Source organism: Pogoniulus pusillus, chromosome 28, assembly GCF_015220805.1.
Source record: "Pogoniulus pusillus isolate bPogPus1 chromosome 28, bPogPus1.pri, whole genome shotgun sequence".
Taxonomy (NCBI): Eukaryota; Metazoa; Chordata; class Aves; order Piciformes; family Lybiidae; genus Pogoniulus; species Pogoniulus pusillus.
This window is the reverse complement of record NC_087291.1, coordinates 16625778-16652838: the sequence shown is the minus strand read 5'-3', so window position 1 is coordinate 16652838 and position 27061 is coordinate 16625778. Positions and strand designations below refer to the sequence as shown.

Sequence of the window (27061 nt, the reverse complement as noted above, 5' to 3'; positions counted from 1 at the left end):
CAGCAGCCTGCCAAGCTGAGTCTTAAAAGTGCCCAGTGCAGGGCCCCCACTGCTGCCCTGGGCAGATGATTCCAATGTGCAGCTGTCCTCACAGGGAAACACTTTCTCTGCAGCCCAGTGGGAATCTCCCCAGCAGTGACTTGTCCCCACCACTCCTCTTCTCTGCCATGGGACTCCTTGTAAAAGGGAACCTCCACCCTCTGCACTAACCCAGGCCTCCAGCTTGACCCAGTGACAGCAGCTGTGCTGATGTCTTGCTGTGGAACAGGCCCTGGGCTGTCAGCCTCCCCTCCACCAGGCTAACTTGGCTTCAGTCACACAAAGCCTTTGCAGTGTGTCCTCCATAAGTGGAGGACCCTGAAAGGCTGAGGAGCACCAAGCCCCAGCCAGCTGCAGCCTCAGCCTCCACATACTCACACTCCTCCGAAGTCCACGTAGAACCAGCGCTGCAGCAGCTCGTAGGTCACCAGAGTGACACCAAACTGAGGGGAGGACCGAAACACCCGGGCTGGGAGGAGAAGAACAGAGCTGCTCAGTGACAGCCCCCACCCCTAGAGAGCCCTCAGCAAGCCAAGCCCTTGTACTCACCCCCTGCTCCCTTCCACAGGGCCTTCGGACCTTCCTCTCGAAGGATCTTGGCAAAGCAGTCTACAACACCACTGTAGGTGGTCTGGCCTGCCCGGGCTGCCACCTGGAGCCTTGTTTTGATGACATCTGCAGGGGTCACCAGAGAGGCTGCAGGCATGCCTAGGGACACAAAAATCATCACTTGGTTACCAGCAGCTTGTCACAGATGCCCAGGGGCTAACCCTGCCTTTCAGCCTGACATCAGGAGAACCCAGCCAGGAGTAAGCAGAGACCGAGGAGGAGAACAAGCACCAAAAGGCATGCAGGGTGGAGGTGACAGCACTCAGCTTCTAGAGGAACCACCTGAAAGGAGGCTGCAGTGAGGTGGGGTTGGTCTCTTCTCCCTAGTATCAGGTGGTAGGGCAAAAGGAAATAGCCTGAAACTGTGTCAGGGGAGGGTTAGGTTGGAGATGAGGGAAAATTTATTTCCTGCAAGAGTGGTCAGGCCTTGGCACAGGCTGCTCAGGGAGATGGTGCAGTCCCCACCCCTGGAGGTGTTCAAGAAGTGTGTGGGCATGGCACTCTGGGACACACTGTGTGATTCTGTGCTCCACCACCTCCCTGGGCAACCTGTGCCAGGGTCTCACCACCCTCCCTGCAAAGAACCCTTTCCGAACATCCAGCTTCAATCTTCCCTCTGCCAGTTCAAACCCATTCCTCCTCCTCCTGTCATTACAAGACCTTGTCAGTAGTCCCTCCCCAGCCCTCCTGTAGCCCTTTTCAGATACTGGAAGGCCACTCCAAGGTCTCTTCTAAGCCCTCTCCAGGCTGAAGAGCCCCAGCTTCAAGTCTGTGCCCATTACCTCTTATCCTGTCACTGGGCACCACTGCCAATAGACAAAGCTGGAGCTCCCCACACCCAGAGGGAGGTCATGGGGATGAGCTCCCCAGCCAGAGCAGGGACAACAGCCCAGGGACCAAGGCAGCACTCCAGCTGGAGGCTTTTGTTTTGTCTTCCCCTTGACTTTCTGGTGTCAAGGCAATGGAGCTCTGCCTGGACCCAGCAAGAGCAACTCCTTGCTTTGGTGAAGAGCAGGATGAGTTGTTGTATCGTTTGCTCCTGGGAGTTCAGCTAGGATGGGATTCACAGGAAGCACACTTGGATAAAATCCACATTCTAGCTGGTTTGGTAGTGCCATATCAGCAACAATAAAGGCTGCTTCTGTGCCTGAACTTCAAAGGGCCAGGTTATCTCAGTCTGCAATCACCTGACAATGGGTAGGAAGAGAGAAAAAACCATAGGAAAATGTAAGGAATGGCTTGGCTTAAAAATGCCAGCTAAAGTTTCAAGCCTGTGAATATGATCTGAAGTGCAAAAATGGTTTGGTGCCATTAAAATGGGTGAGAAATAAGCTGGCTGTGAGCTCCTGTCGAGGGGCTTGGAGCCTGGCCCTGGCTTGGGGGAGGGAAGAAGACAAGAGGGTTTTAAGCACCAGCTGTCTCAGCCCTGCTGGCTTCCCAGTGCCAGGCTGACCCCTCTGGGCTATGGGCAGAGCCAAAGAGCTGAAGCTACCTGCTTCAAGGAGACAGCCTAACTGCTCTGCACTCTTCTGGCTGTGTCCTGAGGCCAGACGCTGGCCACGAAAGGTTTTGGCTCCTCAAGAGACTGTGTATAACCCTGCCCAAGAGTCGTCTCCCCAGAGGAAATGGGCTGGCAGGGCACAGCTGACCCAGCAGCCTCCTGTCTGCACTGTGTTCATGCTGCTCCAGCCTTCCCCTCACCCAGCAGCCTGCAGCGGCCTGGCAGGGGTCATGCTGGAGGAAGACCTTGGTCACAGCAAAGAGCGACCAAGCAGCCCCCAATGACCACAACAGAGGGGCCTGCTTGTGTGAGCCCTCCTGCTTACTATGTGCCCCTCCCCCCCCCCCCCCCCTCAGGCTCAAGCCCCTCTGCCTCCTGAAGGCACAACCTGGGACACAGCAGGCGCACGACGCTCAGGATGCCCGCTCCAGGAGGCAGCTACCAAAAGGTGAGCCCCTTTGGGTGTGAAAACTGGGTGCCAGGGCAGCTACACAGCAGCCCCAAAGGCAGGCTGAGGCTACAGAGCCGTCTCTGGCTGTCCCCTCAGGCCCCGAGCACTCAAATGCATCTGTGACAAGTCAAGCACCATTTGGCTTTCCTTGGCTCTCCTACCCACTGCACAGCAGAGTACAACAAGCTCCAGATCACACTCAGCATCCCTCTCATGTCTGGATATGCCAGGAATCAGCAACCTATGGCACAACAGACATGATGCCAAGCTCTTCTGGTTGGTTTAATGGGAAAGGAAAGGGAAAGAGGGGGAGGAAAGGGAAAGAGGGGGAGGAAAGGGAAAGAGGGGGAGGAAAGGGAAAGAGGGGGAGGAAAGGGAAAGAGGGGGAGGAAAGGACTCTTGACAGCAAGGGTGCTGAGACACTTGGAAGAGGTTGCCTAGGGAGACTGGATATGTTCAAGGCCAGGCTGGATAAGGCCTTGAGCAAGCTGGGCTAGTGGAAGGTGTCTCTGCCTTTGGCAGGGGGGTAGGAAATGGATCATAAAGAATCATAGAATGTTAGGGCTTTAAAGGGACCTCCAGAGATGATCAGGTCCAAATCCTCTGCCAGAGCAGGGTCATCTAGGGCAGGTCACACAGGAAGATGCCCAGGTGGGCTCTGAAAGTCTCCAGAGAAGACTCCACAACCTCTCTGGGCAGCCTGCTCCAGGGCTCCAGCACTCTCACAGTGAAAATGTTTCTCCTCATGTTGAGGTGCAGCCTCCTCTGTTCCAGCTTATAGCCATTGTCTGGAACCCTGGGACAGGCTGCCCAGGGGGGCTATGGAGTCTCCCTCTCTGCCTGGATGTGTTCCTGTGTGACCTGCTCTAGGTGCTCCTGCTCTGCAGTGGGGCTGGACTGGATGAGTTTTCAAGGTTCCTTCCAGCCCCTGACATCCTGTGACTCCTTGTCCTACTGCTGCCACAGAAAAGAGCCTGTCCCCTTCCTGCTGGCACCCACCCCTCAGACATGTAGAGACACTGCTCAGATCCCCTCTCAGCCTTCTCCAGGATAAACAACCCCAATGCTCTCAGTCTTTTCTCACAGGAGAGACAATCAAGTCACAGTATCACAGTACCACCAAGGTTGGAAGAGACCTCACAGATCATCAAGTCCAACCCTTTACCACAGAGCTCAAGGCTAGACCATGGCACCAAGTCCCTGCAAGGGACTCCTCCAAGGCCCCTTCCAACCCAAAACACTACAAAACTCCAGCACTTGGACCTCTCCCTTTGGTTTCCCCCCTGAACATTGTGATTCTAGCAGGAATTTAGAGCATCCTTACCCTCACTCTGCAGCCACTTGGGCACAGGGTCGCTCACTGCACACAGCTCTTCTGCCCATGGCACAGTTCTCACAGCCACAGCAGAGAGCTGCAGCTCCGAGGCAGGGACTGCACAGACAAAGCTGGGCACTTACCAGCGATGGAGCCAGCCAAGAGCAGATTTCCAGGGCTCACCCTCCCGTCCTCGTTGGCAAAGGAAGCTTTCAGGTGCGCGTAGCAGGGGAAGTAGATGGCTGAGAAGGGGATGTCCCGCAGGAAACAGGCCTTGGCACCCTGCTCGGGGGAGAGAAGAGGCTGTCAGAGGGGAAGGCAGCATGGTCACCTGTGAGACCAGCAGAGGACAGGGAGAGGAGAGGCTGTCAGAAGGGAAGGCAGCATGGTCACCTGTGAGACCAGCAGAGGACAGAGCAACAGCCTACTTTTGTTTGCTGCAAAAAGCCATTCCTTCTCTCAGCATGTGGAGAGGTCCCTGCTGAGAGTGCCTGGATCCTGTTCCTTGGTTCCATGTATTTGCCAAGGCATGGAGGGACAAGATCAGGGGTGATAGCTTCAAGCTGCAAGAAGCTAGACTTAGATGAGACCTTAGGAAGCAAAGCTAGAGGAGGACAGACTTAGACTTGCTCAGCCTGGAGAGGAGGAGGTTCCAGGGAAACCTCAGAGCAGCCTTCCTCTATTTGAGGGGGGCCTCCAGGAGAGCTGGAGAGGGACCTTAGACAAAAGCATGGAGTGGCAGGACAAGGAGTGATGGCTTCAAACTGGAAGCAGCTCAGCTGAGGTGGGATGTGAGGAAGCAATTCTTGCCCATGAGGGTGGTGAGGCACTGGAGCAAGCTGCTCTAGGAAGAGGTGTCCTTGTTCATGGCACTTTTGGAAGCAGATGACCTTTGAGTTCCCTTCCAGCCCAAACCACTCCATGACTCCAGCTCCTCCCTCTGCACACGCTGGAGTCCTGAGTTGCTCAGGAAGATGTGTACCTCGTGGAGTGCCTGGCAGGGACACTGCCAAGCAGGTTGTCCCCTCCTAAGGAGCAGTCTGTCAGGTCCCTTATTCTCAGCAGCTGTAGGCAAACCTGCCCCAGCTGTTTTTGAAGGGGTGTTGGAACAAGATGATCTTCACACAGTATCACACAGTATCACAGTATCATCAGGGTTGGAAGAGACCTCACAGATCATCAAGTCCAACCCTTTACCACAGAGCTCAAGGCTTCAAGCAACCCAAACCATTCCAGGATGCTGGGTTGTTTGATGTTGTCTCTACTTGTTCTCCCTCCTCAGTGTTGTAGCTGTTTGCTGCTAACACAGAAAATGTTGTGTTGGAGCTCTGCAGGTCACCTGCAGTGGGAAGTTAGGTCTGAAGTAGCCTGAGCCAAAGGACAGATCTGTCTCCTCTCATTTCCATTTCAGGTTTTGGGCAGAAAATACCTTTAAACTCATCCAGTCCACTCTCTAACTCTGCCAAGGCTGGGGCTAAACCATGGCCCTCAGCACCACAGCTCTGCCTCTTGGAAACACCTCCAGGGATGGGGGGAGTCAACCACCTCCCTAGGAAGCCTGTGCCAGGCTTTGAGAACACTTTCAATGACAAAGTTACATCTAATATCCAGCCTAAACCTCCTCTGGTTTACTTGCAGTCTGCCTTTCCTCAGTTTGGAGATGCAGAGGACGCCAGAGCCTGAGCCCAGCAGGACTGAGCCCAGAAGGAAGGCACAAAGAGGAGGTGGCTTTGGGAAGAGGCTAAAATCTTTCAAGTCTGAGACAGAAATGTTTCATGAAGCAACCTAAGCCTCTTCTCTTTGAAACGAGGGTGGAGTCATGGTGTAACTGCTTGAAGTTTCTCCAGGAGCCCTCCTGGGATGCCCTTGTTACTGAACGTCTCTTGTGTGCAGGTCTGCCAGGGCACAGCTGGGTGCCAGACAGGGGACAGGGCTCTGTGGCTAATGGCCACAGAAATTCATAGAATCAGTCAGGGCTGGAAGGGACCACAAGGATCAGCCAGTTCCAACCCCCTGCCATGCCCAGGGACACCTCACACTATGTCAGGCTGGCCAGAGCTTCATCCAGCCTGGCCTTACCTCCAGGAATGAGGCTTCCACCACCTCCCTGGGCAACCCCATCCAGGCTCTCACCACCCTCAATGCTGAAGAATTTCTTCCTAACATCCAGTCTGAATCTCCCCATTTCCAGCTTTGTTCCATTCCTCCCAGTCCTGTCACTCCCTGAAAGCCTAAAAAGTCCCTCCCCAGCTTTCTTGTAGCCCCCTTCAGATAGTGAAAGGCCACAATAAGGTCACCTTGGAGCCTTTTCCTCTCCAGACTGCACAGCCCCAACTCCCTCAGCCTCTCCTCACAGCAGAGCAGCTCCAGCCCTCTGCTCATCTTCGTGGCCCTTCTCTGGACACCTTCCAACACTTCCATACCCTTCTTGTAGCAGGGACTGCAGAGCTGGATGCAGCCTAATGATATGCCTGGCCATAGCTGCAAGCTCAGCTTGCACTGCAGCAGCAGCTAAAAGCCACTGCTTATCCAAGCTGCAGGCTGGTTAGCAAGCAAAGCCAAAGAAGGCTGCAAAGGTGGCAGAACTGAGCAGCTGCCCTTCAGGGAGGCAAGGCAGGGGTGGGCGAGCAGGATGCGTGGCAGGAAAACCAGGTGCTGCCAGGCACTTCCCAAGTGATGCTCCTAAGTGCAGGCTGCAGCCAGAGAGTGCCTCTGAGACAAGGCAGAGCTCTCTGCAGCCAGCCCTAGAGCTGCAGCTCAGGCCTCCTGCAGCCACAGCCTCACCCAGCCTGGGGAGCAGACAGCTCTGCCCCGGCCCCATGCGCTCCACCACCGCCTGGCAGCCTGCTGCGTGACCTCTGCAGTCTGAGCAGAGGCTGTGTGCCCTGCCAGCCCCTTCACGGTTAAGGACTCCTGCTGCTCAGGCTCTCAGCTGGTTCTGTCTGCTCGGGGCTGGTTCTCGTTAGGCCTGGCCAGACAGGCCGAGGGAAATGCCTGGAAGGAGCTGCAGTGGCTGCCCTGGTGCTGAGTGGGGTCTGCAGCCACGGCACGATGCCCTGCCGGGCTGGATTCTGCTCTCCTCAGGGCAAAACTACCTGCAAAGCCCACAGGCTTTACCCTGAGGGCATGGAGAGGGTCAGTCCTGTGTACTGGCATGAGACTTCTGGCCTGGCTTGGGCCATCAAATGGTTTGAGTTGGAAGGGACCTTAAAGATCACCTAGTTCCAAAAGTGCCATGGGCAGGGACACACTCTGCTGGAGCAGCCCCAAGCCTCCCAGCCTAGAGAAGTGATCTTCAAGAGAAGATCTTCAGGCAAAAAGACAAGATGAGGCTTTTACCAAGCTCTCCCTGAAAACCCAACTTTCTGAGGTGTTCCCCCTGAGCAGCCCTCCTTGCTGCCTTTGCTTGGACCTCCTTGGCTATGCTGTCATTAAACACTAAGCACATTCCCCCCCTCCATTTCTTTCATGCTTTGAGATAGCATAATTAAAATGGCTTAGAGAAATCAATAAACTTCAACTGTGGGTGGTTGCCAGCAGGATGGAGACTGGAGGAGTGTGAGTGTGTGGAGTCTGAGGCTGCAGCTGCGTGGGTCTTGGTGCTCCTCAACCTACCAGTCAGTGTCTTGCAGTTAAGGAGGACACACTGCAAAGGCTTTGTGTGACTGAAGCCAAGTTAGCCTGGTGGAGGGGAGGCTGACAGCCCAGGGCCTGTTCCACAGCAAGACATCAGCACAGCTGCTGTCACTGGATCAAGCTGGAGGCCTGGGTTAGTGCAGAGGGTGGAGGTTCCCTTTTACAAGGAGTCCCATGGCAGAGAAGAGGAGTGGTGGGGACAAGTCACTGCTGGGGAGAGTCCCACTGGGCTGCAGAAAAAGTGCTTCCCTGTGAGGACAGCTGCACATTGGAATCATCTGCCCAGGGCAGCAGTGGGGGACTCAGCTTGGCAGGCTGCTGGGCTGTACTGTCCTGCAGCCTGGAGAGGTTGGAGCAGATGGTCCTTGGGGTCCCTTCCAACCTGGCATTCTGTGAGCAACTCCTCAGTCAACCCAAGCTGCTAATATCCTCCTCCTTCAGCAGAAAGCTCTCTCCCCCATGGGGCAGGATCAGCCCATGGTTACCAGCACCACCGATGGGTGCTCAGGCAGGCAGAGAGGGAGTCCTGTCCATCCACCAGGTCGGCTCAGTGTAAACCAAACCCGGATCAAACCTTGGATCCACTCTGAATAACAACCCCAGCTTGGCTCTGCTCCAGCATCCCAGCAGCCTGCAGCTTGCCCCCGTGGTTCTGTTTAAAGTCTGGGGAGCCTGTTTTAAAAGCAGGCCTCATTTAACTCCAGCTTAATCATCCACCAGCAGCCCGGGCCAATTAGGAAGGCTTAGGGGAGATTGGCCCCAGTTATCTTGGAGAGCACAAGCAGCATTTATTTCACTCCTCGCACCTTTTTGATGTGGACAAGGTGCTGAAAGCCAAAAAGGAGTTTTAATCAATGCCCAGCAAGCTGCAAGGCTCATCCAAGGCCCGGGTTTAATTCTGGCAGCCAAGGTGCAGAGCTGCCAGGCATGGAATCGTTGGGCGAGCCTACAACACATCACGGCCTGAGCCCTGCTCACACAACAGCAGCCCTTCGCCTCCTCATCTTCCAGCTCTGTGATAACCTTAAAGCTTCTTCAGCTCGGGTAGTATCTCACCGAACAACAAAAGCCTAACCAAAGCCAAACCCAAACCCAGCACCCGACCTTCATCGTCAAAGCTTGGGATAAATAACCCCAAAGTCAGCGCTGGGGCAGGTTCTTTAGCATGCTAATTCCTGCTCCTACCAGCTCTACCTGCAAATAAGGCTCTAAACAAACTATTCCTACTACAAGGGGAGGGTAATTAGAGTGACAAAGGCAGCTCTGTGTCGGGTTGGGCAGAAGGAGCCGGCAGGTCTGGGAGACGCAGGCTCAGCCGAGTCTCCTGCAGTGAATGCACATTGTCTGCTGCAGGGGGAAAAATGCCAGACCGGGGGCACCTCGCAGCACTCAAGACAACAGTGGTGCACCTTGTCTGGCAGGGTTATTTAATGCTCCTGGCACCTGTACTTACAGCAACCCCCTCTTCTCTTCCCTTTTTTGCTCCTTTTACACAGGTTTAGAATTTATTTGGCATGTGGGATTGTTGGTTTGATCCTGCAGCCCCAAACAATAGGCAGCATGTCATTTCTTCAGCCTTCCCGCATTTCTTCTTGGCTTTTCCTACAAAAGACCTTTTTTTTTTTCTTTTAACCCTTTATGGAATCGGAGTCCCCCCCAAAAGCACCTAACAGGTTCTGCTAACGGCCAGCCAACTGTTGCTGGCAATCTGCTTTCAAGGGCTGGGCAGAATCTTTTCCTGCTGTAAAAGGGCAATGCTGTTAACAGCTGCTTCCAGGGTTCTTTCAATTCAGCTAAGGTGGATACCAAGCAAAAAGATCAAACTGAGTCAGCACAAGCCAGAGGAAGCAAAATGCTGTGCCAGCAGCTCGCAGACAGTCACTGCAGCACTTCTTCCTTGGAAAGGCTCTTTTGGGGGGCTTGCTTTCAAAGAACACCTCTGATGAGCAGGTTCTCTTAGCTGGAACTGCCTTTGGGGGGGCTTAATTTCAAAGAACACCTCTGTAGAGCAGGTTCTATCAGTTGGAACTGCCTTTGGGGGGCTTAATTTCAAAGAACACCTCTGATGAGCAGGTTCTCTTAGCTGGAACTGCCTTTGGGGGGGCTTAATTTCAAAGAACACCTCTGATGAGCAGGTTCTCTTAGCTGGAGCTTCTTTTGAGGGGCTTAATTTCAAAGAACACTTCTGTAGAGCAGGTTCTCTGAGTTGGAACTGATTTTTGGGGGCTTAATTTTAATGAACACATCTGAAGAGCAGGTTCTATCAGTTGGAACTGCTTTTGGGGGGCTTAATTTCAAAGAACACTTCTGTAGAGCAGGTTCCCTGAGGTGGAACTGATTTTTGGGGGCTTAGTTTCAAAGAACACCTCTGAAGAGCAGGTTCCCTGAGTTGGAACTGTCTTTATGGGGGCCTAATTTCAAAGAACACCTCTTAAAAGCAGGTTCTCTGAGTTGGAACTGCTCTTTTGGAGAGCTTAATTTCAAAGAACACCTCTGAAGAGCAGGTTCTCTGAGTTGGAACTGACTTTTGGGGGCTTAATTTCAAAGAACACCTCTTAAGAGCAGGTTCTTTTAGTTGGAACTGTCTTTATGGAGGCTTAATTTCCAAGAATACCTCTTAAGAGCAGGTTCTCTTAGCTGGAACTGTCTTTGTGGGGGCTTAATTTCAAAGAACACCTCTGATGAGCAGGTTCTCTGAGTTGGAATTGCTTTTGGGGAGCTTAATTTCAATGAACACATCTGAAGAGCAGGTTCTCTGAGTTGTAACTGGCTTTGGGGGGGCTTAACTTCAAAGAACACTTCTGTAGAGCAGGTTCTCAATTGGAACTGCTTTTGGGGGGGCTTAATTTCAAAGAACACCACCTAAGAGCAGGTTGAGAGTTGGTACTGCCTGTTTCAGTGCAACACAGAGCTGTAACCAGCTCGTGTTCAGGTATATTCCTTGCCAGTATTCCCCTGAGGAGCTACTCAAGTAAACAGAATGAATCCATAATGTAACCAAAGGCATTAATAGCATTTTAAACCCGGGGCAAATGTAGCAAATTTTACTTAGCCACCAAGAAAATAGGTTCAGGAAAAGAAGAACCACCGAAAGAGATGTTAATTGCACTCAACTAATTCATCATTGTCTCTCCTCATATGAAGTTTTACTTCTACTAGTCCACATAAAAGTAGCTGCCCTCCATTCCTGCAGAGCCTGAGGGCTGCAGGCTGCTGGCCACAGCCAGGTTTTCAGGTGTAAATGCTCAACGCCAGAATGTCATTTGCTGAGAGCTGACACAATAGCATCAAGCTTCAGTAAAACACCTCAAAAATCAGCAAGTCCATTTAAAGGACAAAACCAACTCCCCACCCAATCCTATTCAGACCTGCAGCTTCTCTCCAGGCCAAAACACACAGACAGCTCCTCACAGGCAGGCCTCCACTTTGTCATGGTAAGAGAACAATTTAAAAGGATTGGAGATGGAATTTCAAGGCTGTGGAGCTCATTGGGTGGTTTTGAAGCATCTTTATAGCCGCAGTGCTGTAAGGAAGAGGCAGAAGAACAGTGCCTGGGATAAATGTGGACGGGGGAAGCTTCCACCCAAGAAGCAGGCTGCAGGAACTGAAGGGACACCACAGGGAGCTCTAAAGGATTCATCACAGCTTTGGTTTCAGTACTGTGTGCAGTGCCTATCTTCAAGTACTCCAACAGCTCTCTTGCTTCTCCCATACAGGATCACAGCATTGTCAGGGTTGGAAGGGACCCCAAGGATCATTCAGCTCCAACCCCGAGCCACAGGCAGGGACACTTTCCACTAGATCAGGATGCCCAGAAAAACATCCAGCCTGGCCTTAAAAACTTCCAGGGATGGAAGCTGAAGGCAGTAGGTTAAACCTTCACACTGTTTGCAGCACACATCCTGGGCTGTATTGGGAAGAGTGTGTCCAGCAGATCAAGGGAGGTTCTCCCACCCTCTGCTCTGCCCTGGTGAGACCTCACCTTGAATACTGTCTTCAGTTTTGGGCTCTCCACTTTAAGAGGGACAGGGCTCTGCCAGAGAAGGTCCAATGGAGGGCTATGAGGATGAGTAGGAGCCTGGAGCACTGCCTGATCAGGAGAGGCTGAGGGACCTGGGGCTGCTTAGTGTGGAGAAGACTGAGAGGGGAGCTAATAAATGTTTATGAGCACACTCAACCTGACTCCTCCGCATTTACATACCCATGTAAGTACACTCAACCTAACACCTCCACATTTACACACCCTTGTGAGCACACTCAACCTGACTCCTCCACGTTTACACACCCTTGTGAGGACAGCCCTGTAGAAAGCAGAGCTGCAGAGTCTGCAGCATGCACTCAGCTGCAGCTCTTCCTGGTATTACTTGTGGCAATGCTCTGCTAAAGCACAAGGGGAAGCCTGCCTGAGGAGTTTGTTTTTATTCTAGGCTCCCACTGCCTGGATTTCTTCACTCTTATTGTGCTGCAATTAATTCCCTTCACTCAGTTTAACAATGACATCTGCTGAATCCAACACAGAGGAGCAAAACTGCAAGCACTGTGTCATGGAGCAGTTGAAAAGAAGTTCCTTTTTACATCAGGGATCACAAACTAATCCTCAGTGAACAACACTTAACACCTGCTGAAGTGAGAAAGGGAATCTGAGTAAGGTCCACAAGAACCACATGCTCCAACCCCCCTCAGGACCATTTCTTCCCTTTTCAGGGAAAAATGAGATTCACAAAGCAAGGAATATTTTTAGAGCAGTTGCTTCCACCTGGGTGAGGTTCTGAGAGCAGTGACATGATGTCTTGACCACAAGTGGCTTTGAAGGCCATGCCTGGACGTTACAGAGCTTACCTTGTAGAGCCCAAAGAAGCCCAGGTCCCGCAGCACAGTGAGGGCACTGACTCGTGGGCCTGTGGTGATTTCTCCAGCCACCTGCAGGCGAATCTTGACAATTTCCAGTGGATTGGTGAAGATCACTTGAGAACCACCAGCCTGAAATGAGAAGAGGAAGGCAGCACATTAACCCATTGCATTGCTTGTCAAATTGGAGAGCAGCCACTGTTAATCCTGCTGCAGTCAGGCAAGCTATCAGCAGACAAGAATGTAGGAGCAGTTAATAGAACTGCAGCTCACAAGGCAAGGAATCCACCCTCCTCCAGGCAGGGAAAAGAGAGAGGGAGCAGGTCAGCCACTGCAGTACCTCAGTCGTTAGCTCAGTTCTTGCTGCAAGAATGCAGTCAGCAACACCAGTCTCTGCAACACTGACATGCTAAGAACACTTTGTAAGGCAGGCAATGAAGTGGAAGGGGACATCAGTTACTGAGCAGAGAAAACTGAGATGTGGATGGCAGCACTGAGAAACAGAGAACAGGATTCACTGCACTGAATCCTGTGAAACAGACTGCATTGGGCTGAAGGGACCCTCAAAGGTCATCTTGTCCAACCTCCCTGCAGCCAGCAGGGACATTTCCAACTAAAGCAGGCTGCCCAGGGCCACAGCAAGCCTGATCTTGAATGTCTCCAGCAACAGGGCTTCAACCACATCCCTGGGCAGCCTGCTCCAGTACTTCACCAGTCTCACTGTAAAGAACTTCCTCCTAATGTCCAACCTAAATCTGCCCTGCTGCAGCTTCAAACCACTGCCCCTCGTCCTATCACTACAAGACCTAAACAGTGTTGGCTTTTTAAACCCCTTGAACTCCCAGTTTCAGTGCCATTAAATGCTGCTTGCTTCCAGAGTTTGAGCTCCACATCATTATTTGAGCACCAGGAAACAAAGACAAGGTGGTTTAGAGGCTGAAAGAGTTTACTAATGCAGAACTGCTAAATATTTTTAAGACCTCTCTCTCCATGTGTTGGGAAGACATCACTCAAGTGCTCTGGAAAGGTAAACTTCAAACACGGTGCTGGCAGGCATTTCAGACTCCCTGCTAGCTTGAACTCCTCAAGTTCATCTCATTCACAGTTAGCCAATGTAAGGAATAACCTTTCTGCTGGACTGACAGGTCCTGAGTTAAACATCTGAAAGGAGAGCCCCAACATTTGAAGAAAAAAAAAGAAAACAAAACCAAAATCTGAAACAAGAGCCCCAAAATCTGAAACATGACCCCCAAAATCTGAAACGAGACACCAGAAGCTGAAGCATGAGCCCCAAAATCTGAAGTGAGAGCCCAAAAATCTGAAACAAGACCCCAAAAATCTGAAACAAGACCCCAAAAATCTGAAACATGAGCCCTAAAATCTGAAACAAGACCCCAAAATCTGAAACAAGACACCAGAATCTGAAACATGAGCCCCAAAATGTAAAACATGAACCATAAAAACTGAAACAAGAGCCCCAGAATCTGAAACATGAGCCCCAGAATCTGAAGTGAGACCCCAAAAATCTGAAGCAAGACACCAGAATCTGAAACATGAGCCCCAAAATCTGAAACAAGACACCAGAATCTGAAACATGAGCCCCAAAATGTAAAACATGAACCATAAAAACTGAAACAAGAGCCCCAGAATCTGAAACATGAGCCCCAGAATCTGAAGTGAGACCCCAAAAATCTGAAGCAAGACACCAGAATCTGAAACATGAGCCCCAAAATCTGAAACAAGACACCAGAATCTGAAACATGAGCCCCAGAATCTGAAGTAAGACCCCAAAAATCTGAAGCAAGACACCAGAATCTGAAACATGAGCCCCAAAATGTAAAACATGAACCATAAAAACTGAAACAAGAGCCCCAGAATCTGAAACATGAGCCCCAGAATCTGAAGTAAGACCCCAAAAATCTGAAGCAAGACACCAGAATCTGAAACATGAGCCCCAGAATCTGAAACATGAGCCCCAAAATCTGAAACAAGACACCAGAATCTGAAACATGAACCCTAAAATCTAAGACACTAAAATCTGAAACAAGAACCCCAAAAAATCTGAAAGACCCCCCAAAATCTGAAAGAAGACCCCAAAATCCAAACAAGACACCAAAACTCTGAAAGAACCTCAAAATCTGAAAGATTACCCTCAAAATCTGAAACAAGAGTCCCAAAATCTGACACAAGGCACCAAAATTGTTCAACAAGAGCCCTGAAAATCTGAAGCAAGACTCCCAAAATCTTAAAGAAGGACATCAAAATATGAGAGGACACCAACATCTGAAACAAGACCCCCAAAATCTGAATGAAGACCCCAAAATCTGAATCAAGAGCCCCAACATCTGAAACAAGACCCCAAAATCTGAAAGAAGACCCCAAAATCTGAAAGAAGACCCCAAAGTCTGAAAGAAGACCCCAAAGTCTGGAAGCAGTAAAGCAGCCCAGCTGCACTAGGTCCCAATTCCACAGCTCCACTCTACCTTCTGTTCATGACTTAATTCTATGGCCCAGCAGCTATGTCCTTCTCTGGGTTCTGAAGCCACCAAAGGGCAAAGGCTCCTGCTCTAGGGTAGGGTGTCCCTGCCCACAGCAGGGGGGGCTGGAACTAGATGATCCTTGTGGTCTCTTCCAACCCTGACTGCTTCTGTGACTCAAGCAAGAGTGAGCTTAGCCCTTCAGAAGCAATTCTTGCCCATGAGGTGGGGAGGCACTGCCAACAGGTTGCCCAGAGAAGCTGGGGAGGCTCCAAGCCTATGGGCAGCTTGGCTGAGACCTTGAGCAAGCAGCTTTAGAAGGTGTCCCTACCCATGGCAGGGGGCTTGGAACTGGATGATCTTCTCCTTCCCCTCTACTCTGCCCTGGTGAGACCTCATCTTGAGTACTGTGGTCAGTTTTGGGCTCCTCAGTTGAAGAGGGACAGGGATCTGCTGGAGAGAGTCCAGCAGTGGGCTGTGAGGATGATGAGGGGACTGGAGGGCATGGCTGATGAGGAGAGGCTGAGGGACCTGGGGCTGTTTAGTCTGGAAAAGAGAAGACTGAGAGGGGATTTAATCAATGTTTATAACTATCTGAGGGCTGGGGGTCAGGAGAGGGGGGACAGGCTCTGCTCACTGCTCCCTGGGATAGGACAAGCAGCAATGGATGGAAGCTGCAGCACAGGAGGTTCCAGCTCAGCACAAGGGGGAACTTCTCTCCTGGAAGGATCCCAGAGCCCTGGCACAGGCTGCCCAGAGGCTGTGGAGTCTCCTTCTCTGGAGCCTTTCCAGGTCTGTCTGGATGTGTTCCTCTGAGATCCATGTTGCTCTGGCAGGGGGGTTGGACTCGATGATCTCCTTGGGTCCTTCCAACCCCTAACATCCTTCCAACCCAAGCCACTCTAACTCTCTGACACCGAAAGAAGCTGCATTTAGAAGGCCTTGCCCCCAGCCATGCCTGGCACATGGACTCTCTGTGCACATCTCTTTCAAATGACCCAAATGCTGAAGGAATCAATCACAGCTCAGATCTGACTACAGCTCAAACAACGAGCAGCAACATGGTTTAAATAATGAGCTGAAGAAATGGCAAATCACACCAACAACTGCTCTTGCCTACCACTTAAGGCTTGAGCACACAGAGTGTGGTTGCAAATTAAAGTCTTTACATAACCCCCAAAATATCCCAAATGTTTCCTATTTTGACCAGAAGCAAGAAAAAAAAATAAAGGAAAGTGTAGCTTCAGTGTAACTCAGCTGCTTCTGACTTGCAAAGTGGCACAGCTTCATTTAACTGCTTTTACACCAAACACAGAACCCTGGCACATATAAAACTGCTTTTCCTGTTGCCATCAGAAATCAGCCTGATGGAGTATTTGGCACAGAGGCTGACTTCAGGTTGGCACTCTAAAGGAAAGCTGTGAAGTAAGCATTCAAAACTAACAAAAACCTTGGGGTTTTTCCACTTATTTACTCATCTTGGCCAAGTGTCACAATTAAAACCCAAACTGCAGAGGTCATAGAATCATACAATCAACCAGGCTGGAAGACATCTCCAAGCTCATCCAGTCCAACCTAGCACCCAGCCCTGGCCAATCAACCAGACCATGGCACTAAGTGCCCCAGCCAGGCTTGGCTTCAACACCTCCAGCCACAGCCACTCCACCACCTCCCTGGGCAGCCCATTCCAACGCCAATCACTCTCTCTGACAACAACTTCCTCCTAGATAAGAACTACTTTGGTCTGTGTATGACAGATATTTGGTGTTCCTACATGCCACCACACACAGAATGGCTTGGGTTGGAAGGGACCTCCAAAGGTCATCCAGTCCAAGCTTTCTGCAGTGAGCAGGACATCTCCAAGTAGTACTATAGAATGGTTTGGGCTGGAATAAATCTCCAGAGTTCATCCAGTCCAAGCCCCCTGCACTCAGCAGGGACATTGTCCACTACAGCAGCTTGCTCAGAGCTTCTCCAGCCTAACCTTGAACATCTCCAGGCATGGAGCCTCAACTACCTCCCTGAGCAACCTGTTGCAGTGTTCCAGCAGCCTCCTGGTTCCTTACAACCAAGCTCAATCTGCTCTGCTCTCATTTCAAACCATTGCCCTGGTCCTGTCCCTACAAGCCGTTGCAAACAGTCCCTCTGCAGCCTGCTTGGAGCCCTTTCAGGTCCTGGCAGGCTGCTGTTAGATCTGCCTGGAGCCTTCTCTTCTGCAGGCTGCACACCCCCAGCTCCCTCAGCCTGTCCTCACAGCAGAGCTGCTCCAGCCCCACTATCACTTTCTGTGGTACTCCAGACCTGCTCCATCAGCTCCATGTCCTTCCTGTGTTAAGGACATCTCCAATTAGATCAGGAGAGGCAGCCAGGCTGGACATGCAAACACAAACATCTGTATGTGTTAGCAACTGAAGTTACTTCCCATTGCTTTGACTTCAGAAATTATATGCTTTCATTCTGACTCAAAATCAGAGGAAAGGGCAGGAGAACATCTGCTGTGAGGACAGGCTGAGGGAGCTGGGGGTGTGCAGCCTGCAGAAGAGAAGGCTCCAGGCAGACCTAACAGCAGCCTGCCAGGACCTGAAGGGGCTCCAAGCAGGCTGCAAAGGGGCTGTTTGCAAAGGCCTGCAGAGACAAGAGGAGGGCAATGGTTTGAAATGAGAGCAGAGCAGATTGAACTTGGCTGTGAGGAACAAGTTGTGCAGCAGGAGGCTGCTGGAACACTGCAACAGGTTGCCCAGGGAGGTGGTTGAGAGCCCATCCCCAGAGATAGCCAAGATCAGGCTTGATGAGCCTCTGAGCAAGCTGCTGCAGTGGAGGATGTGCTGAGTGCAGGGGGCTTGGACTGGCTGACCTCTGGAGGTCCCTTCCCACCCGATGCATTCTGCAGCTGTGTGAGGTGAGCTTGCAGGATGAGATGTTTGTGGCTCTGAGTCTGTACCACAGCAGACTTGCTCTGCTCCAGCCTGCTGTTTGAAAACTGAGGCTATTATTAGCTACCCACCTCCCTGCCTTCACGTTTGCACAGCACCCAGACCTGCAGCTCCAGGCCTTACCCAAAGGGATGACTGCTCCTCCTGCCCACAAAGCAGGGCTGGAAATTTCCAGTGAAGTCATCCCACAGCTCTGCCCAGAACTCCCTGCACGACCTTTGGCACCCTCTGCATCAGCTCAGAGATCCACTGCACAAACCAAGCAGCGATCAGCCTGACCATACCTGCCAGAGGGGCTCGGGAGAGGGTTGCTACCACCTGCCTGCTGGCTGATGGAGGTGAAGGTTGGGTTGTCAGCCCCGCAGAGCCAGTTCCAGCAGTAACAAGCACAGCTGCCTGGTGGGGAGCTCGCTGCTATTTAACCATTGATGCTGGTAACTGTAGCTCCCTCCTCTCAAACTGGGGCTGGGGGGGAGTAAAGAGGAGCAGGCTACTATGCTCTCTAATGAAATTACTTCTTGCTTGTCTAGTACTGCTAACTCCTATTGTGTTATTCATCAGCACAGGGCCTAGGAATCTCATCAATATTAATGGCACTTCCTCCCAGTGCTCCCGTGAAGTACAATGACTCTGGTTTAACGAGAAGGGGATCTGAGGTAAAGAGGTTAATTGCCTGCCCAGTGTCTGCATCCCACCCAGCTCCTAAGAGTCTCCACGCACCCTGATCTCCAAACCAGCAGCAGCAATCACAGGCCAGGAGGCCTTTGTCTTCCTTCCGAGGTATTTGCATGGTAAATGCAATGCAAGAGATCATAGAATCATAGCATCAAGCAGGTTGGAAGAGAGCTCCAAGCTCAGCCAGTCCAACCTAGCACCCAGCCCTGGCCAATCAACCAGACCATGGCACTAAGTGCCCCAGCCAGGCTTGGCTTCAACATCTTCAGGCACAGCCACTCCACCACCTCCCTGGGCAGCCCATTCAAATGCCAACAACTTCCTCCTAACATCCAGCCTAGACCTGCCCTGGCACAGCTTGAGACTGTGTCCCCTTTTCTGTCCCTGGGTGCCTGGCAGAAGAGCCCAACCCCACCTGGCTACAGCCTCTCTGCAGGCAGCTGCAGACAGCAATGAGCTCTGCCCTGAGCCTCCTCTGCTGCAGGCTGCACACCCCCAGCTCCCTCAGCCTCTCCTCACAGGGCTGTGCTCCAGGCCCCTCCCCAGCCTTGCTGCCCTTCTCCAAACACCTTCCAGCACCTCAACATCTCTCTTGAATGGAGCAGCCCAGAACAGTCTCTTCAAGGTGCTGATACAAACAGCTATGAGAAAAAAAACAAACCTGGCCTAAACATCACCAGCACAGCACAGCACAGCATATCCCATCACCGCTCATTCCTTCTGAGAACACTGCCTTCTTTGCTAACTTCTTCAGCTAAGAGCCTGTCTCATCTCAAAAGGTGCTCCCAAAGGTTAGGACTTGATTTTTAAATTCTTTTTCTTTTAGCCAGAAGAAACAGCAGCTTAAGCTCAGCTTGCTCAAGCCTTAGTGATTCCTCTGCTAAGTGTCACAGCAATCAGCTTCATCAGCTGCTTAACACAGATGACTCCCAGGAACACTCTCTTGCTCTCCTATACTGAATCATAATTAGTTTGGGTTGCAAGAGACCTGGCCAGCAGGGCAAGGGAGGGGATTCTGCCCCTTGGCTCTCCTCAGACCCCACCTGGAGTCCTCTGTGCAGTTCTGGAGCCCCAACATGAGAAGGACATGGAAGTGCTGGAGCCAGTCCAGAGGAGGCCACCAAGATGCTGAGGGCTGCAGCAGCTCTGCTGTGAGGACAGGCTGAGAGAGTTGAGGCTGTGCAGCCTGGAGAAGGCTTGGAGGAGACCTTAGAGTGGTCTTCCAGTATCTGAAGGGGGCTCCAGGAGGGCTGGGGAGGGACTATTGACAAGGTCTTGTAATGACAGGATGAGGAGGAATGGGTTTGAACTGGCAGAGGGGAGATTGAAACTGGATGTTAGGAAGAAGTTCCTTGCAGTGAGGGTGGTGAGACACTGGCACAGGTTGCCCAGGGAGGTTGTGGAGCACAGAAGCACCCAATGTGATCTTTGATGATGAAGGGGCTGGAGCACTGCCTGATGAAGAGAGGTTGAGAGCCCTGGGGCTGTTAAGTCTGGAGAGGAGATCTGATCAATGTCTATCAATGTCTGAGGGCTGGGGCTCAGGAAGGAAGGGACAGGTTCTGATCACCTGTGCCCTGGGGTAAGACAAGGAGCAATGGATGGAAACTGCAGCATGGTAAGATCCACATGAGGAAGAACTTCTTTACTGTAAGGGTCACTGGAGCAGGCTGCCCAGAGAGGTTGTGGAGTCTCCTTCTCTGGAGACTTCCAGCTCCTGTGTGACCTGTGTTGGATTCTCTGGTCCTGCTCTGGCAGGGGGGTTGGACTTGATGATCTGTGGAGGTCCCTTCCAACCCTTAACATCCTGTGATCCACCACCTCTCTGGGCAGCCTGTGCCAGTGTTTCATCACCCTCAACACAGAACATGTCTTCCTTAAATCTAGTCTGAATCTCCCCTCTTTTAGTTTAAAACCATCAGCCCTTGTCCTGTTGCAAGAGGCTCTACTGAAGAGCCTGTCCCCATCTTTCTTATAGCCCCCCTTTAAGTAGGGAAAGGCCAAAATAAGCTCTCCCTGGAGCCTTCTCTTCTCTAGACTGAAGTTTACAAATGTGCTCTGATGTATCTCTCTTCTCTTCTTGTCCTTTTCTTAGGAAAGAAATAAACTGTTTTTAAGTTACTATCACATGATTAAAAGTAAGATTGCAGTTTTCTTTCTAAGAGTAGATAGCTGAAGGCACTGCATAGATAATTACACCTGCAAGGGCCCACCCAGGTCTCTTTCAACCTGCTTGGTTCTCTGATTCTGTGATTCTCTGACTCCTGTCATTCTGAACTAACATCTGACCTCCTGCGGTCTTGACGTAAAGCAAGGAAATGCAAAGGGCAATAACTAATCTCTGCCATCTAAGAGCCCCTCAAAGCCACCCAGCTAGAAATCTGCATGCCTATAAAATCTTCAGTCTGCTTCCACAAATGTGAAATGACCTAAACCAAGCTCCTTTTGTTGTTGGTTTTTAACCCTCACTCTTGGAGCTCTTCAGCTCTGCACTTGGTTATGATATCACCCAACACCTCTCGATGGCAGTATAGCCTTGTACACTAATACAGCCCTGTCTGTCACAAGCCTCCTCTTTCCTCCTTTACTAAACAGAAAGGAGAAACAGTTGAGCTATTTTAATTCTTTCTTTTATCCATGGGGGAAAAAAAAATTCCCACTGTGTAGTGAACAAAAAAAAACACCACCCAACAACCAACCCACAACAGTTCTGTAACAACTGCTTCAGAACTGAGAAATGTTTTCTACTTCTTCACCTGTTCCAATCACCCTGTAATAAACTTCCCAGGAAAAGGGACAGATTTGCAACCCCCTCCTTAGTCTAAGGCAAGAAATTCCTGTTCTTTCTGATGGAACTGCTTTTAGCACCCTTATGAGATTAGAAGTGAGCACACCAGACCCAACTGTCCCTAAGGCTTCCACATCTCCATTTGAAAGCTCTGAGTGTGGATTCTGCTGAGAACACAGCTTGCAATTCCAGAAGGGAATTCTGTGCTTTCCATAGCAGAGGCAAGTACCAGATTCTTCTCCTCTCATCACCAGTGACCTGCTCTTGTGCCTCTAACTATCCACATTACCTGCCTCAAATCACAGCCCTTTGCCTCTTCGCAGCCTAAAGCATTTAAGATCAGCCTACATCCTTCTCCTGCATCCCATCCGGCTCGTCACAGGATCACCTCTTAAGGCTTCAGGGGTGAAGAAAAGGAGTACTCCTGCTATTAGAGAGTTACTATTTCCCAACAGTATCACCCAGGGATAGCAATTAGGGCAATTAATGGCAACCATTAAAACACACAAGCAACACATTACATAATTATCCAAAATCAACCTCCGCAACAAGAAAGCTTCCACCGCGCCTGGGCTGTTGGTTCAGCTGACAAGAAAGAATACCAGCAGGTGCCAAGCCCCAAAACTTTGAATCCACTGCTGACCACATTCAGCCACACCAAATATCAAGCACTAAGCACTGTCCCAGGCCCTTGCTCTTTGCCAGCTGCAGTTTGTTTTCCTGGGCTGTTAATCCGAATTGAAGGCAACGCTCCTAAAAGCACCGAGCCTTGGATGCACCAAAGAAAGGTTGTGTCCTGTCAGCAAAAAGGCAAAACCCAGCCCAAATCTAAATGAAAAATGCACTCAAGGGATGTAAGAATGGAAGAATTACCATCCTCGATGGGTAATAAAGGGCAAGCAAAGCACAGAAGTATGCAATGATTTACTACAGAGCCACATACCAAGCCTATGACAGAAGCCAGCTTTACGGAGGGTCACTGTGGCGCTTCAAACCGCCTCCAAAAGTCTGCTCCCAAGAGCATCAGACGAATTGCAGCACCGAGCTGCTGCAGAGCTGATCTCACTATGGACTTGCCTGCTGCCAGCAAAGCTACTGAGCAGCAGACATCTGTCCAAAGTGACTTTTCCTTACAGCTTTCAAAGGCGACAAGCTTCATGCCGCGGTGTTGTACGCCAGGGGCGAAGCAGGCTGCACTCTCAAAAGCTTGGTTAAATCTCCTATTGATCCAAAATCCAGACAAAGCCATCTCATGCTATTTTGTGTCCTCTGGTCTGTGGTCCTATCTACAGAGGAGTCTGATAGCCCCCTTCAGCCACAAGAGTTCATCTAGTAAATACCTTTTCTTCAGATCATGAGGAGATTTCCTGAGCCCTCAATCATCTGCTTTTCACTACCCCGACCAGTCTAGCACAGAAACAGCTTTCATGCTGCTCAGGCAGAACTGTGTTTCTCTCTCTGGCTAATCCTTGTCTTCCAAGGACAGCCTTCTCTTGATCTGGCTGCAGCTTTCCTTGGGGCAGCTCAGCTAGCAAAGGCTGTCAGAATCACAGCCTTGTTACCATCCAGGTGTACAGAGAACACAGAAGTGAGCTCCTTCGAACGCTGGCGGCGGAGCGCACGTAGCTAGAACTGCAACCAGCGGGAGAAGTTCGCTCCTGCTCCTTCAGATACAAGTTGTGACAACTGCCCTGCGGTGGCCAAACAGAAACAAACAGGAGGATGGGTTGGTTTAGAGGCACTGACCAAGCTTGCAGTAGTTGGGGGGGGGAGGAAAAAATAATTACCCTGTGGATTTGATCTTTTCCACGTTACAGGGAATTCCGTTCTCAGAAGCCGAGCCAAAAAATCAAAGTGGAGCCTCCTTGATTGGCATTATAAAAGCAATTAACTTACAGACTTGTCAAATATGTTAACATTTTGGCTCTGTCTGCTCTGCTTGTCTATTTTGACTAGGTGTAGAATCATTTAATGATTTACAGACCTTTCAAGTCTTAAGGCTTGGTAGCTGCATTAAAACCACGAGCCATTATTTCTTGGTCACGTCATAAATTACTGGGACATCATAAAATAGCTTCTGATTCCTCACAGAAAGGGAGATCTTTTTTTTAACTCCTGACTGCAAGCTTCAGGCTTTGTGTTTTAGTGTTGGTTTGGGGTTGGTTTGTTGTTTCTTTTTGAACCTGCACTGCTCAACACAAAAATATTTTACCGCCGGTAAAAGGAGTAAGGCGAGGAAGGGGCTGCGGAATAAAATGCAGTTGTCAAAACAAAGACATGTTTTAAACTCTAATGTATGCTCGTGGAAAATTATTGTATCTCTGATATGATAGGGAAAAATACATCTCAAAAGGAAAAAAATATGAAGTATGTCGTGGGGAGGGGAGGGGGAAAGGCTTTTTCAAGAGATCGGAATTGTGCGGCTCTGCCGTCAGAGGCATTAACCCGAACCTATCCTCCTTGCACGGCCTGGAAAGTTTTCTCTCTTTCTGTTTTAGAGGAGAAAGGAAATGAAAAAGGAAGGAAAAGTGGAAAACACTTCTGATTTCTTACAGGAAAATACCTGTGGGGAAAAAAATTGACTAATCCAAAAGCAAAAATTCAACCCACAGTGAAAATATCTATGGAGAGAAATGAAGTTGAGTACTCCAGAAGCAAAATTCAACCCAGAGTGAAAATATCTATGGAGAAAAATGAAGTTAACTACTCCAAAAGCAAAATTCAACCCAGAGTGAAAATATCTATGGAGAAAAATGAAGTTGAGTACTCCAGAAGCAAAATTCAACCCAGAGTGAAAATATCTATGGAGAAAAATGAAGTTAACTACTCCAGAAGCAAAATTCAACCCAGAGTGAAAATATCTATGGAGAAAAATGAAGTTGAGTACTCCAGAAGCAAAATTCAACCCAGAGTGAAAATATCTATGGAGAAAAATGAAGTTGACTACTCCAGAAACAAAACTGAAGCCAGAGTGAAAATATTTATGGGGAAAAATGAAATTGGCTACTCCAGAAGCAAAAATTCAACCTTGAGTGAAAAATACCTGTGGGAAAAAAATGAAATTGACTACTCCAGAAGCAAAAATTCAACCCAGAGTGAAAGTACCTATGGAGGAAAAAAATGAAACTGATTACTCCAAACCCAGAATTCAACCCAGAGTGAAAGTGCCTCTGGAAAAAATTGAAGTTGAGTACTCTAGAAACAAAATTCAACCCAGGGTGAAAATACTTGTGGGGAAAAAATGAAGTTGACTACTCCAAACCCAAAATTCAACCCAGAGTGAAAATACTGGTGGAGAAACACTGAAATTGACTACTCCAGAAGCAAAAATTCAACCCAGAGTGAAAATACCTCTGGGAAAAAAATGAAATGAATCCAAAAGCAAAATTCAACCCAGAGCTCTGCCTTGACTCCTTAAAATGAGCTTTGCTGAAGCCACTAAACTGAGTGAAAGCTTCAGCAAATGATTTCTTGTTTTAAAAGATCCAAATTTCAGTCCAGATCTAAGCTGGGTTGGGTTTTGGGTTGGGTTTTTTTTTTTGGGGGGGGTGTGTGTGTGTTCAGTTAGTTGAAATTATTTTCAGCACACTGAAAATAACTCCAATTAGAGTGGTTGTGAGGAGAAAGCTATGCTTTAAAAAGCCCCAAATTAATTACAGTATATTCTGTTAGGTTGTATTAATTATCTTAAATGACTTCTAACATAGATTTTATGTAAAAAGAAAATAGATTCAAATTTAATCAAGGTGGTGGTGGTGGGGGGAGAAGTATTAGGAGCTTCTGAATGTTGCCTTGAGCAAGAAATGCGGATGTTAGGCTTTTAAAGCTGCAGGTAGAGTACTCATCTCGAATGTAATGGAAGTTAAGATGCCCTGGATACAGGGAGAAGAGACCTTTGAGAAGAAATCTATTCAAGATGCCAGTTGCTTTCCAAGCCCCTATGAGTCACCACCCAGCTGAGCATCACCACTTAACTGTCTCAGCAGAGGACACCAAAACTTTCCTGTGCCACAGCAGTTGGCTCTTTACTTCAGATGTTTATGCAGAGATTATTTTTCATCCCTCCCGGCACAGGCAATGTTCAGTTTCACTTTACCTTAGGAAAAGTAAGGGGAGCATGAAGGCTTGTGCTCAGCTTTCCTTGCCAAACAGAATCTGATCAGATTTGAGGCTTCTGAATAATGAACAGAAGAAGGAAACCTTCAGTCAGTCTCCTTCAGCCTGCAACTTAGAAATGCCTGCGCAGTAAGAGGAGGGGGAACTGCAGCCCATACACCCTCTACCTCCACTGCAACGCAGCTCAGCTGTGGACTTTACTACTCTCTGAAACCGAAACGTTGTAAGCAAATGAACAAAACTGTCTGCATTGGATCAGTCCTTTGGCACAATTCGTTTGGAATTTCACATCAGAGCCCTTCAGGAAAATTCAGCCTGGGCAGGATTTTTGCACTTTCTGGACGAACTCCGTCTTAACCATACCGAACATTCCGCGGCAGAGCTGAAGTTGTCCAAGCGGGTCCAATGCGTTTTTAACTTCATCACAATCCCTTTTAACTTCATCACAATCCCTATAAAGTCTCTAGAAATATGCCTCAAATAGTCCTGACAACTGAAATAAAAGCAGTGCTCTACGGGGTCTGTAATTGTACCGCGCCGCACGACTGCGACCGGCTAACAGTGAGCGCACACTGAGCAGCTGGGAGGGAAAAGAATGCGTCTGTGTGTGCTTGGGGGAGGAAGGAGAGCAGGAGGAAAGGTTAATAAAGCAGAATGCTTCCCCTCCTCCCTTTTTATGCCTGAAAATTAAGCCTGTATAATTGTATTACTACAGACAAACAAGGCAATGTATATTAGATAGCACTTTGGAGTCGTGCTGGAATACTTCTGTTTTCCTTAGCATCTCCAACGCGGTTTATGCTCATTCTTTACTTTCCATCTCTTTCCTGGTTGCTTCCAGACATAAATATGAACTAATTTTTTTGATAAAAAAATAATAAATAAATAGAGCTGCTCTATTCAAGGAACTAAGGAAAATGACTTCGTGTTAAAAGGTAAAACCTCACACACACACGCCCCAAAAATATTTAGGCCACTTTATAGATTCATGCCACTTTGTTATACAGAGTTTTCAGTAAGTTAGTAGAGATCAAAATCTAAGGAGGATGAGCACTGCTGTATCAAAAAAAATTACATTGTTTTGGACAAAAAAGAAGCCTTAGAGTGAATGAAGTTCAAAAGAAGCAAGCAGCTCAGCTCGAGTGTTGCCTTAAAAGAGAAAATTAATTGGAAGACTTGGGAGGGGGGGAAAAAGCCTACAAAAACTTCAGGATTATCCTAACTATAAAAAATACAACAACCCAAACAAATAAAAAGATCTCAGGTTGCACTTAGAGCTTACCCAAGAACATCCTTTCATTGAAGAAGCCCTGAAGGTAAGTTAGAGCATTAGCAGAAATCAAACCTAGCACACTTGGGTACTTTTTCATTCAAGGAGGTCAAGTCAGATTTGTGGGTTAGAGGCTTCAGCAGATCCTGGCTCTAAAAATCTCATTCCCACTCACTTGGAAATGAAGCTTTTTATTAGCTTCGTGATGCTAAAGGCTGTGTAGGATTTGCATGAGCGATGAGAGCCCTAAAAGCAGAGCAGAGAGCAGAGTTGAGGGTAGGTGTCAGGCACGGTGCAAATCTGGAAGCTGCAGGTATTTTTATAGGCAACAAAACCCACAGTCTTGCAAGCAAAAATAAAAGAGAGGGGAATTTGGAGTTTGTCATTTATATAACAAGATCCT

The 27061-nt window shown here is 49.4% G+C and overlaps 1 protein-coding gene across 3 annotated transcripts in view; it reads right to left on the bottom strand.

Annotated features, from left to right (window-relative positions):
- The window catches only part of SLC25A13 (solute carrier family 25 member 13), a 117254-nt gene that overhangs the window by 2138 nt on the left and 88055 nt on the right, over positions 1 to 27061 (bottom strand). For all 3 annotated transcript variants that reach the window (XM_064166988.1, XM_064166989.1, XM_064166990.1), the window contains 4 exons: positions 12391 to 12531; positions 4059 to 4197; positions 589 to 747; positions 418 to 508 (listed from right to left, as the gene is read on the bottom strand). In XM_064166988.1, the coding sequence (XP_064023058.1) occupies positions 418 to 508; positions 589 to 747; positions 4059 to 4197; positions 12391 to 12531 (530 nt within the window). The remainder of the gene's footprint in view (positions 1 to 417; positions 509 to 588; positions 748 to 4058; positions 4198 to 12390; positions 12532 to 27061) is intronic.